Consider the following 12,694-nt stretch of genomic DNA (forward strand, 5'->3'; position numbering starts at 1 on the left):
TAATACATTTTTCCATGTCGATCAACTATCAAGCTCACATGAACCCAAGTCATGTGGTTTACGGGGCTTGCATGAGGGATTGTGGTGTGGAAGGTTGCGGAGGTCCACAAGGCCCACGAAAGCTCTCAGATAATGGAGACTTTGGGCTATCTACTTGGGAGCACCAAAGTCCAAGCCCATTACTTGGAGTTCTCCAATGTGGGTGAGCAAATGAGATATTTTTCAAGCACTTCCTTTTATCCATAGGAAATAGTTATTTTCCAAATACCTAGCTTTACCCATTGGAAACAAGCTTTTTCGAGCACTTCCTATTACCCACTGGAAACAAGCAGTTTCCAGTGCTTCCCTTTACCCATAGGAAATAATCAGTTTATGGTACTTAGATTTACATGCTGGAAAATAGTATGCCCCAGTGCTCTCTTTTAACCACTGGAAATAGGTTGGTTCCAGCACCTCCCTTTACCTATTGGAAATAAAGGAAAACACTCACCCTCTATAAATTGACATTCATGGCTCAAGCAAAAGGCACCAATTTTTCTTCAGCCAACACTCCTCACTCGGCTGCTGCAAGCATCCCAGCAGCCATCAACCCCTCTTGGTTGCTACAAGCTTCTTAGCAACCATGAGAACTCACCTTTCCTTAGCTATTGCAAGTATTCCAGTAGCCTTCATAGTCATTCCTCAGCCATCACAACCATGTTTTCTACTTTCTCACCCTTGAAATCCATCATCTTCTCCATAAAGCCTCACCAAGCATAACTCCAAGCTTTTCATTCCTTCTAAGCTTTAAACATCATAGCCTTCAAACCTCAAGTTTTTCCTTCAATCCTCATTCTCTTGAAACTCTTAAATCCCCATAGCTATAGCCACACACAACAAATTATCAACACCAAACTCAAATATATCCAACACCAAGCCAAGCACATGCATTCTCATTTGCTAAACTTGTGGGTCTTTAGATCCCACACTCCAAGCTCTCATGCCAAGCCCATATAATCTTATATCAACATCAGCAAGTCATCTTCAACTCTTCGTCGAGCTGCCGAAAACATCAACACAAAACACGCAGCCGCTGGAAGAAGAACAAAGTACTCCCTCGAGATTTTTTGGGCCTAGTTCTCGCTAACTCAGACAAAGGGGTAACGAAGTCTTCATTCATTACTCTACGGCGATCCAAGAATCAACAAAACCCGGATAAGCCTTCGGACGAAAAAGACCCTAACAGTTGTAAACTTAACTTGACTAGAAATGCTCTGATATAGCCCTGAATTGTTGTGAGACTTGTGGCCATTCAGATTACTTATTTTTATTGTGTAAACTTGTCTTGTGTTTGTTGAACGTTTGAGTTTTAAGCTGTGCTTCTACATGTGGTGTTGTTGGGCTGACCCTTTTTTCAGAGGAGACTCTAAACCATAATTTCAATCGTGCCACATATCTAAATCATAATTTCAATGGAAAATACCTTCAAACAAATACTATTCTCCTCTGTTTTTCTCTCTCCAGCAGTCATCAACATCCTTAGGTTGGTCTCTCTCTCTCTTTATCTTATACATGTTCATATATTGGTAGCAAACCACATCAAAAGGCTATTGAGACAGTTTTTAACATCTCTAATATGAAATCACCAAATATATATATATATATATATACAACACAAAATTAGTATAACAACATATGAACATAAAAACAATAAATAATAAATAAATAAAACTAATATTAATAACAAGTCTCAAGATTTGCAGGTATTGCATTTGGAATTTCCCTTTTCCACCACCAAATGTCGGTTTGTGTGTTGGCTCTCTATGTGGTTAACAATTCTATCATTCAATATACCAAAGTTTCTCTATTTTTTTCTTCTTCTGTTTTATTTTACAATAAACAAAAGAAAACCATGCTCAAGAAAATTTAATAATAAACTTTTTAGAAGCAAGACAAATGAAAAATAGAGCACGAAAGATGTGTCTGTGTGGTGGATGTGCTAATATGATATGAAAGTTAAATAAGAAGGAAAAAAAAACCCTGGAATCCAATAAAAGTAGCAGATCAATTGAAATATTATAAAGTGATTCTTTAGTTCTAACCTTTGTAAACAAAACAATAGCTAATGTACATGGACCCTCAATTGAAAACAAACTAATGACAAAATTCAAAGTAAAAACAACAAAAAAATTGTACATATCAAAATCCAAAGGCTTTCTTTACCTATACAAAAACTCTACAAACTAAACGATGTGATAGTCAAAAAAGGAAAAAAAAAAACAAAAAAGAAGAGAGAGAGGTAGAAAGCCTAATTGTCAAAACACTCAAAGGATTCACCAACATACTCAGATATTGTAAACATCTAAACCTATCATTACAACAACAAATTAACACCAACCAATTGTCAATTGATGACTTAAAAAAATTAATTGGAATTTCAACCTAGAAACTCACCTCTTGCTTAACAGAACACAAAACACCAACTAAACTGCTCTATCCAAAGCAACGAACGAACACCTGCAAAATATCGAAGAAAACACGATTTAAAAAAATAAAGAAGAAAAGGAAGAAAAAACAGAAAAATTGGAGAAGAAAACACATATGTCAATATATGAATCAATCAAAATGAAAACAACATGAATTAACAAAAGAGAAATTACTTGAACAACGAAAACCATAAATCAAACACAACCCAAAACCATTATATATAAAAAATAAAATAAAATAAAAAGGAAAAACAATCACTATATGAATCAACAAAAACGATAAAAAACGAAGATCAAAAGAGAAAAAAAATTATAAATATAACTAACAGATCGATAGAATTGGTCGACCAACAATTGGTAGAATCAATAGGTAGTATTGATGGCTATTGTCTTAATATCTTTGGGATTATGTGAAATTGGTTTTATTTTGATTGCTTGGGTTTCTATTAAATTGGTTTTGGCTTTAATTTCTTTTGGTTAGGTTTTTTGAATCTTCATACTCATCCATTTGGGTTTTTACCAATTGCATTTAGATTGCTCTGGATATGTGAATCTTGAAACTTGGGATTTTTCATTTGATGTAGTAGATTTGTATAGTGTGATTGTGATGAATCCTTGTTCACTGTTGTGTTAGTGTTGTATTGCTATTGTGTTCTTGTTATTTTGTTGTGGTATTGCTGTTATATTGTTATTATATTGCCATTGTATTGCCTAGTTATTGTGGTTGTATTGTGTTAATGAAATATTGTTTTGTCATGGTCAGAAATGGAGACAATTGTTATTCTGGTTTGCTACAATGGAAAATGGGTAACCTCAAAGAAGATGTGCAAATACGAAGGGGGTGACTCAACAGGCTTAATAGTTCAACAAACTATCACATTTGTTGAACTGTTGGATCGTGTGCATCAGATTGGTAATATAAACAGCAGGGAAAACAATGTTTGCTTAAAGTTCTCAGTTTTGGTGGCCTCGAATGAGTGAAAGCACATAACGATTGAGGACGATGATGATGTCAAATTTTTTATGAAGTACAATTGTGAGGTCACACCTTCAAAACTAGCTCTCTTACTCGTGAGTATAGAAGTTAAAGGACCGACAAATGATGTAGTTGATAGTATGCATATCACGACAAATAGTAGTCGGATAGGTCGTTCTTCAGTTGCCATTGTTGAAAGCAATGAAGTAGCTCGGAATAATACAAATGTCGCTGATGTGGGAGGTGATGTTGGGACAGATTTTATGGACATGATTGATTTTAGCAAGGTGGAGGAGATGCATGGTGGTGATAATAGTACTGAAAGAATTGAAGTGTCAGTGTACTCTGCCCTTCCTATTTCTGGCTGCTTGGACACATCTACCCAATTGCCAATAATGCATTTAGGAGGAGAATCTGAACACACTCGTGAACATTATTTGAGTTAAATGGGTGAATAGAACCAATACAATGTGGCCGATGTAAATGATGGAGAAGCATATTTAGACACAGGGTATTCGCGAAGTGATTGGAATCCGAAAATTCAAGTTGGGCAAATTTTCTCTAGTAAGGGAGTGTTATTGACCGAGTTACAATTGACGGCATTGAGAGGCCACTTTGAATTTAAGGTGCAATTCTCTTGCACTAAGAAGTTGCTTGTGGTTTGTTGTCAACGTCCATGCCCATGGCGGGTCCGAGCATCTAGAATTGGAGAATACAACTTCATGAATGTGATTTGAGGTTCGTAAATGACAACCATCGTCAAGCAACCGCAGCACTTGTAGCCACTTCATTTAAAAGGAAGTTGAAGGATTCTTGGACAATATACACACCAAGTGACATAATGAGAGATGTGAAACACAACTTTGGTTTGATGATCCATTATTCGAAAGCTTGGAAAGCAAGGGAGTTAGCTCTATTGTCCATTGGAGGATCAGTCGAGGAGGCTTATTATATCCTTCCATCCTATTGCTATGAATTGGAGCGTATGAATCCCGGCACAAAGACACACATATAAACTGATGAGAACAATCACTTTGTGTATTTATTTATGGCAGTTGGCGCATGTATTAAAGGGTTTCGTTCTTCCATGAGCCTAGTGATAGTTGTGGATGCCACTAATTTAAAATCTAAGTACAAGGGTGTTATGTTTGTAGCAAATGCATTCAATGGTAATCGAAATATATATCTTCTTGCCTTTGGGATCGGGGATTTGGAGACGGATGCATCATGGCATTGGTTTTTCACTAAACTTCATGAAGCCATGGGTGAGTGTCCCAATCTTGTTATCATTTATGATCGCAATGTTAGCATAGAGAATGTGTGGAACAAAGTTTTCCCAACAACGCAACATGGCATATGCTTTTATCATATGAAGGGGAACATGAAACACACTTGCAAGTTGAAAAACCATGATCCAATACTGATGTACTTTGAGCAGGCTGCGAAATCTTATTCAATTGCTGAATTTGATTGTCATTTTCACAAGATCAAGAGAAAAGAACATGTTGCTCAATATCTTGAACAGGTAGGGTTATATAAGTGTTCTAGGGCTCATATGGATGGACACCGCTATAATGTAATGACAACAAATATTGCGGAGTCAATAAACTCAGTCCTTAAGTTTGCAAGGATGCTGCCAATGATTGATTTGATATGGGAAATTATTAATCTCCTTGTGAAATGGTTCACCGAACATCATGAGTTGGCTTTGAATTGCACAACAACATTGTGCCCCAATTTTTGCGAGAAGAAGTTGAGGAATAGGTTGGATGATGCTGCAAGGATAAATGTCGTTAAACTAAATAACATATAGTTTAATGTTTTGGACTGTGATATGGATGGCCTCATAGATTTGGCGAACAATAGTTGTAGTTGTAGAAAGTTTCAGCTTGAGCAGCTACCTTGCAAGCATGAAGTTGCAGCTTGCCGCTTCTTGAAACTAAATGTATACTCCAAGGCTTCTCGATATTACACTCGAAATACATGGTTGGATGCTTATTCGGATAGCATCTACCCGGTACAACCTCACAAAATGTGAGTTATTCCTGAAGATGTTCGAAGTCGAGTTGTCTTTGTCTCCCGTGGCAAAGGTCATGCCAAGCAGCCGGAAGAAGCTAAGAATTCCCTCGCAAGGAGAGGGCACCATTACAAGAAAGTGCTCAAGGTGTAGTTCCACATTCCACTACGTAATGTATCTTAGACAATATGATTTGTGTTGCTTTGTTAGGTAATGTCAAATTTAATTTTATTTGTGGTGGGTTTGGTGTTATGTTGAATGTGAATTCTATTAAATTTGCATAATTTGGGTTGCATTGCTATACAACATGGTGTGTTCCTTATTTATATTCACAGTATCGTTATCGTATTGTAATTTTATTGCCTTCAGATTGTCATTATATTGCACTTTTATTGTACTAGTATTGCTATTGCAATTTAAACTGTGAGTACGAAATTAAAGGGCCTAGAATGTAATTCCAAATGGATCCACAACATTAAAGTTCTTAGAATGCCATTATTACACAGTTACCGTGATACTTTGACTACAACTTCTTCTTTTTTTATAACAAATTCAACTGATGCATGGGGCAAATGTGGGGCAAATACAAGGTGAAATGTCCTATGTGTTTAACTAGATATAGTTGCTGAAGGAGCATTACGACTGGTAACCCCAACAGATTGCTCAGGTCTTGCCAAAAACACCCTTGAATTTATGCAATGTGCCCAAGCTAGTCCCAAAGCTGGACTCACCCGTCTGCCCAATGTGTGCAAGCACTTCAAGTTTCCCAACCTCACTCCATTCACTCCATCATGTGGCCTAATAAAATCCACCACTTGGTTGGTGACAAGCACCGTCACCCCAAACTTATTTGCTATAGCCTTCAATGTTCCAAATATCTTGAAAAACATTTCAAACTGTTGTTTCAAATTTTCCAGTATTGTCTCATACTGTGATCGGAACAATGCAGCAATGGAATCAATGACAATGAGTTTCACAGGTAACTAGGTGTGATCAATGGCAATAAATGCTTGTATGTCTCGAAGGACATGGATGAGTTGTTGAGCATCATGAACACCAGGAACATATATGTCTTCCAATGGCTCCAACCCTATTAAGTTGGGGTATGATGCATGATAAAGGTTGGCTAGTTGTTGCAATTGAAGAAATGAGAAGCTAAATTCTGTGAATATGTAGAGGGAGGAGCTCCCTAGTCTGCCATGTGAGGGTGGGAGCTGAGCTCTTACTGTTAGTTGGAGACAAAGTTGCGTCTTCCCGGAACCGGTCTTCCCTACGAATTCTGTTATGGAGTTGCAGAGTATCCCACTACCCAAGCAGCCATCTAGTATTGGGCATCCAATGGATAATTTAGGGGTTCAAATAGGAAGGAGCATGAGGTTTTGTGGTGTCATGTTTCTGTAATTTAGGGGGGGATGTGATGGTGGTGCAAGGCATGAATTGTATATATAGAGTCCACATTGAAGGTGTGTAATGTAGACCATATGTCTTTTACGGGATGTATACTTCATCAATTTTGCAATTTTTTATATTTTTTTATTTTGTTTTGGACCAAATAATTAAAAAAAACACAAAGTTTGATGCAGTACCTACTGCAATAGGATCGTATTATAACTCTATTGTGCTCTTATTCATATCATATTGCCATTATACGCATGTGTATTGTGGATTTATTGCCTCTATAATTGTTTGAACTAGACACGGATAAAGCAAATTGTATACGCACAAATACAAACAAAGGCATGATAATTCCATCAAATCCAATTTCAAAACTTACATAATACAAAAACAGGCCACCCCATAGTTACATAATACAAAAAAAGGCCACCTCATATAGTTCCATTTTATAGGTTGTTTTCACTACATTTTACCATGTCCAAAGTCATATTAAAGTGTCACAACTTTCCTGCGGTTGACACATTCAGAGTTGCATACTCTTGAATTGCGGTGACCATGACCCATGAAATTCATGACCCCACCCACAGTGATGTTGTCCCAGTTTCCTTCTGGATCCACTATTTTTGCAAACTTGCGAAATAGTTCGAATCCAATTTCCACTTGTTGTTGCTTCAACCGGGCCATTTTGTCAGATTCCTTGAATACCAAAACTGTAGGGGCAGGGGCAATTTCAATTTTTGCTTTCATACCCTTTATATGTAAGAGATGCATGCGTGCATGATAACGAGAGCGAATTGTGTGCTTCTTTATGACATCCCACCTAGCTTAGCCCTCCAAAATTTTCTAAACTATGTATGCATGGAGATTTTTTCAAAACACGGTATTGCCTCGACATTGCTGCAGGCCATGGACCAAGTCTGCAGTCAGTGAATTGGCTGCCTTGGCTGGTGTTTCACTCTTCCTTCCTTTAGTAATTGAAAGTGTTGTGAGTGAAATCAGTGGATATTTATTGTGGGCTGGCGTAGGACTTAATTAGAGAAAAGTGGGACTTAATGCAATGTGAGTGAAATCAGTAGGGAAGGTGCTATGTTGAAGTTTAATATAAGCAGGTATTAATGAGTTGAGCTGGAGTAACTGATTGAGTAATTGGAGGGAGGGATTGGGGGGAGTAATTGGCAGTGGAAGTTGGCAGGAGTTTTTGGTGGGAGTTATTGGGCGGGACTAATTACCCAATTGGCTGTATGACAATTTTCCGATATTTGTATTTTGGAATTTCCAAATTTGGTCATTTTCCCATTTTATAATTTAAAGAATTTGCCTAATTTTCCTAATTGACCAACTAAATCCAATTTTTCAATTTTCCAATTTCCCAAATTTCTAATTTTCCTATTTTCCTATTTTCTTAATTTCTTATTTCGTGTTTTCCTAATTTACTTTTTCTATGTTCCAATTTCTATGTGGGAATTTTCATATGTTCCCAAATTTTCATATTTTCCTGTATTTGTAATTTGAAATTTCCCAATACTTGTATTTAAAGAATTTGCCTCATTTGGCAAATGTACCAACTTATTCAATTTGTCCAATACGGCAATAATCCTATTTCCCATTTTTTCCATTTCAATTGGTTTCCAATTTTCCAATTTTCCAATTTTCCTATTTCGTATTTGCCTAATATCCTTTTTCATATGTGCCAATTTCCTTTGTGGCAAATTGGGTATGTTCCCAAATTTCCAATTTTATTTGCAGTGCTTTGTATGTGTTTTTTGGCCATATAACGTTTCCGTATTTTTGTTATTCTTCAGATTTTGTCATTTTCAATCTTTGTGTCATTTTAGTAAATTCAGAAATTGGCAATTTCCCAATAAGGTAATTTGCCGATTTTTTCAATTTTGCAATTTTGTTTTGTATTTTTTTCAAATTTCCAAAAATTGCTTAGTTACATTGTCCAATTTTGGCCTAAAATCCACAATTTCCAATTTCCCAATAAGGTTTGGTTTTTTCGTGTTTGTAATCCAATTGTAGTGCTCTAATGCTCTAAATTACAGCCAATGAGTAAATGGGGTACATTGCACTCCAATCAATTTAATGCACCAACTACATACCCAATTTCGTCATATATAGACATGCAACTAACTCTTTCAACACAATACAAATTTGACAAGTTCCTATACATAACCTACATATAACTCAAGCAATAGGCAGCTTCTTAACGTTAGGTTTGGGAAAGGTAATTATTCTTAACTTACTCAAAGGCAAACATTCTCCAGTAAAGCTGACCATATTGTTGTTTACAAGTTTTCAATAGGCACAACTGGAAACTGAATGTACCTTTGAAATTTTTTTTTGCAGATGCATGTGTATTGTCCCCAACAATACTTAAAGATGTCGGATGTATGCCCTCAAGCGACCATGTCGTTACAGGAGACCAAGCTGTGGCATGTGCCGTTCCCATCTTTACCTCTGACTCCAAACCACGTTCCCACATGATCTGGAAGTGAGGCTGAGAGTAATGATCCGCTTGACAAAATCTCTACTGTGAAGCTCAACCTCCAAAATTTGTCTAAGGCAACAGATTGGTGGGAGAGCAAATGTGATATTCATGGCCAAGTTATAGGAAACTTGGCCAACAAGTTGAACAAAGCATATGCTGGAGAAGTGAAGCAAACTCTAAAAGCAATAAGTTGAAGCAAAGAGTTAGAGTCCCTCAAATTAAAATTGGAAGAGACAAACAAATATGTTGTCCAACAATTCACAAAATCTGAAGAATATAACCATGAAATGGTTGAAAGTATCAACGGCTTCGAGATGTTTCGAGATTATGCTTCGGTCATCTCACCAGACTACAATTGGAGTGAAATTGATGTAGCTAGTGTATGGCAGGTGTTGAATATGGGTGGAGAGGGAATGGCTCATCATAGCCTCGTGCATGCAGCGAGGATGAAAGCCAAACACATGGATCTTTTGATGGACCTCTAAAAATTTGCATTTGCCAGGTTTTGTGCAACTGGGTAAGGGTGAGTGCTGATTCAGTTCATGTGGTGCTGGGTGATGCGATGTGAAAGTGTTGACTTTGTTTTCCCTTCGCATGATAGTATTGTTAGAATTCAGTGGCGATTTATTTTGCATGTATAAAATGTAGTCTGAAATGGATGTCTGTGTATTGTATGTAGATTGGCTTAATATTGCTATCCTATTGTTTGTGTATTGATTAATGTTGCTAGTACATTGTACATATATTGTATACATATTGCCACCCTATTGCATGTATGTTGAGATACTATTGCTACCCTATTGCAAGTATATTGCTATAATATTGCTATCATATTATACGTATATTGGCCTAATACTGCAATTCTATTGCATGTATATTGACTAGGGCTTGTCAATGGGTTTAGGATTTAGGGCCTACTTAATTCGAAAAGAAGAAAATGAGAAAGAAACAACATGCCCTTCAAAAAGAGGCACTTAACTGCATCATAATTACACCGTAAGACGTTGAAAGAAATAATTTTAAAAAATCATAACTTTGAAAAAATTACTTATAAAAAAAGGATGGTATGAATAAATATGCAAATGCTTGGTGATGGGTTGAAGAAAAGCATGATTATATTTGGTGGTATGATTATGTTTGGTGATATGATATGTTGCCAAACGACCTGACCCAAATTCCACTTTGAAATCTGGGTCGAATCCTATTTAAACTGACACCTGGTGGTTGTGGGTCGTGAATGACCAAAATGCCCTGAAAACAATAACACAAAACCTGATGCCCTAACTCGTGGCTGCGCTTTGATGACTATAGGTGCCTCGCCCTTCTTGAGGATCAAGCCACACATAGTTCTTTCCTCTATTCCGATCGCAATGGTTTGTGTACTTGCAAAACTCGCTCTAGGGCTGACATTCCTGGAATATCTGGGACTCCGTTTTACGATCCTTCAAATGCTATACGATCCTGGAATCACCTAGATCAACATACCTGAACATGACTACGATCCAACGGTTCAAACCTGCCGAACCAAATCACACACTAGGCGAGATCCGTTCGGGGTTCAAAAGTTATCCGAATTAAGATCCGCAAAATCCTACGCGCTCATGGGGACTAGGAGATTATTGTAGGATGACTGTAGTCCCCACTGCTGCCCACGCCGGCGAGTGGTGTCTAAAGCGATAACGCTTCGTCAAAAAAACTCCGAATCACGGCTCAAGGTTCCTACCCTAGGTGTAACACCCTATTTGGAGCCACTTTTGTTCTTCGACTTACCCCAAAAAATGGCCCGAAGTGCCCGGAATCGCACCCTCAAAACTGACTGAAACCTAACTTAACAATCGAAGTATTTACGCTTGAAATTCCTGAAATCCTACCCAACCAGCAACTAGAGCATGGAAAATAGCCAGAAAACCATACCTCACTCGTCCGATTTGGTGGCCGGAGGTGTTCGAACGAGCTCTGTGAAATTCCATAAAAAATTGTCCAAACCGCCCTGTTTCGTGGCGGTTTCCGGCGACCACGATGGCGGATCGAGGCTGTGATGGGTTGAGACTGAAAGAGGGGAGTGAGGTGGTTCGTTTGAGACTGGTCCTGCTCGATTTGGTGGTCGGGGCTGAGAGATATCACCTTTGGAAGTCAGCTGGTCGAGCTGCCGACATAGGAGAAATCTGGGTTTTTAAGAACTCAACTTCGAAATATTTACGGTTATGCCACTGAACTTCTTTCGATCGTAACTCGTTCGTTACAACTCCGATTCGAGTCCACTACGTGTCTACGGACTTATTTCGTCACGCTCTACGCATCGGTATAATTGAATCCCCAAATTCCTCCCCGGTCAAAAAGTCAACTTTTAAACTAATAAAATATTCTAAGAGTATAATGGTCTTTTACTGGAATAAATTCATAATTAAATACTAATCAAGGATCGGGTTGTTACAATCTACCCCCTTATAAAAATTTCGTCCTCGAAATTTACATACCTATCACTTGAAAAAGTGAGGGTACTAGGCCCACATCTGCTACTCAGGTTCTCAAGTCTGCTCTTTTAGAACTGTACTCACCATTTGCCTCTCAAAAACTGTATCTATAGGGCAATCAATAACATCTGAGGGCCACACATTTATATCTGAATACCTGAGCTAGCTTAAGGAAATATAAAACTCTGAAAAGATCTGCTAATTAACTGAATTTCGATAAACTTAAAACTCTGTTGCCCTTAATCTGATAATTAGCTAAAATCCTTTTCCTATGAGTGTCCGACACTGCTCTTCTTTGAGAAAAAGACTAATTTTCCTTTTAACTGAAATTAAATGAAATTCAAATGCGACTTCTACCGAAAATTCGGAAATCACACACTAGACGAGATCCGTTCGGGGTTCAACCATTATCCGAATTAAGATCCGTGAAATTCTACGCGCTCGTGGGGACTAGGAGATTATTGTAGGCTGACTATGGTCCCCACCCTGCAGCCCACCGCCGCCACACGGGCCGACAACGAGTTGTGCCAAAAGCGATAACGCTTCGTCGAAAAAATTCCGAATCACGGCTCAAGGTTTCTACCCTAGGTGTAACACCCTATTTGGAGCCACTTTTGTTCTTGGACTTACCCCAAAAACTAGCCAGAAGTGGCCGGAATCGCACCCTCAAAACCAGCTGAAACCTAACTTAACAATCGAAGTATTTACGCTTGGAATTCCTGAAATCCTACCCAACCAGCAGCTAGAGCATGGAAAATAGCTAGAAAACTATACCTCACTCGTTCGATTTGGTGGCCGGAGGTGTCTGAATGAGCTCCGTGAAATTCCATCAAAACTGTCCAAACCGCCTGTTTCGTGGTGGTTTCCGCGACCACG

At 38.0% G+C, this 12,694-nt stretch overlaps 1 protein-coding gene and 1 pseudogene across 1 annotated transcript; one reads left to right on the forward strand and one right to left on the reverse strand.

Annotated features, from left to right (window-relative positions):
* Nucleotides 1-4,489: 4,489 nt before the first annotated feature.
* LOC148916842 (uncharacterized) lies at nucleotides 4,490-5,254 on the forward strand. Its single transcript, XM_089052300.1, has one exon. It carries the CDS (start codon nucleotides 4,490-4,492, stop codon nucleotides 5,252-5,254), a length of 765 nt encoding a protein of 254 aa, XP_088908426.1.
* A 710-nt stretch (nucleotides 5,255-5,964) lies between these two features.
* Nucleotides 5,965-6,849, reverse strand: LOC148916843 (DNA repair protein XRCC3 homolog pseudogene; annotated as a pseudogene).
* Nucleotides 6,850-12,694: the final 5,845 nt, after the last annotated feature.

The sequence above is a fragment of the Prunus mume genome, linkage group LG5 (assembly GCF_029339155.1).
Source record: "Prunus mume cultivar Tortuosa linkage group LG5, ASM2933915v1, whole genome shotgun sequence".
NCBI classification, from domain to species: domain Eukaryota; kingdom Viridiplantae; phylum Streptophyta; class Magnoliopsida; order Rosales; family Rosaceae; genus Prunus; species Prunus mume.

Bases quoted from the DNA above. Each gene is read 5' to 3' on its own strand.
- LOC148916842 (XM_089052300.1), top strand. From the start codon at position 4,490: ATGGCAGTTGGCGCATGTATTAAAGGGTTTCGTTCTTCCATGAGCCTA.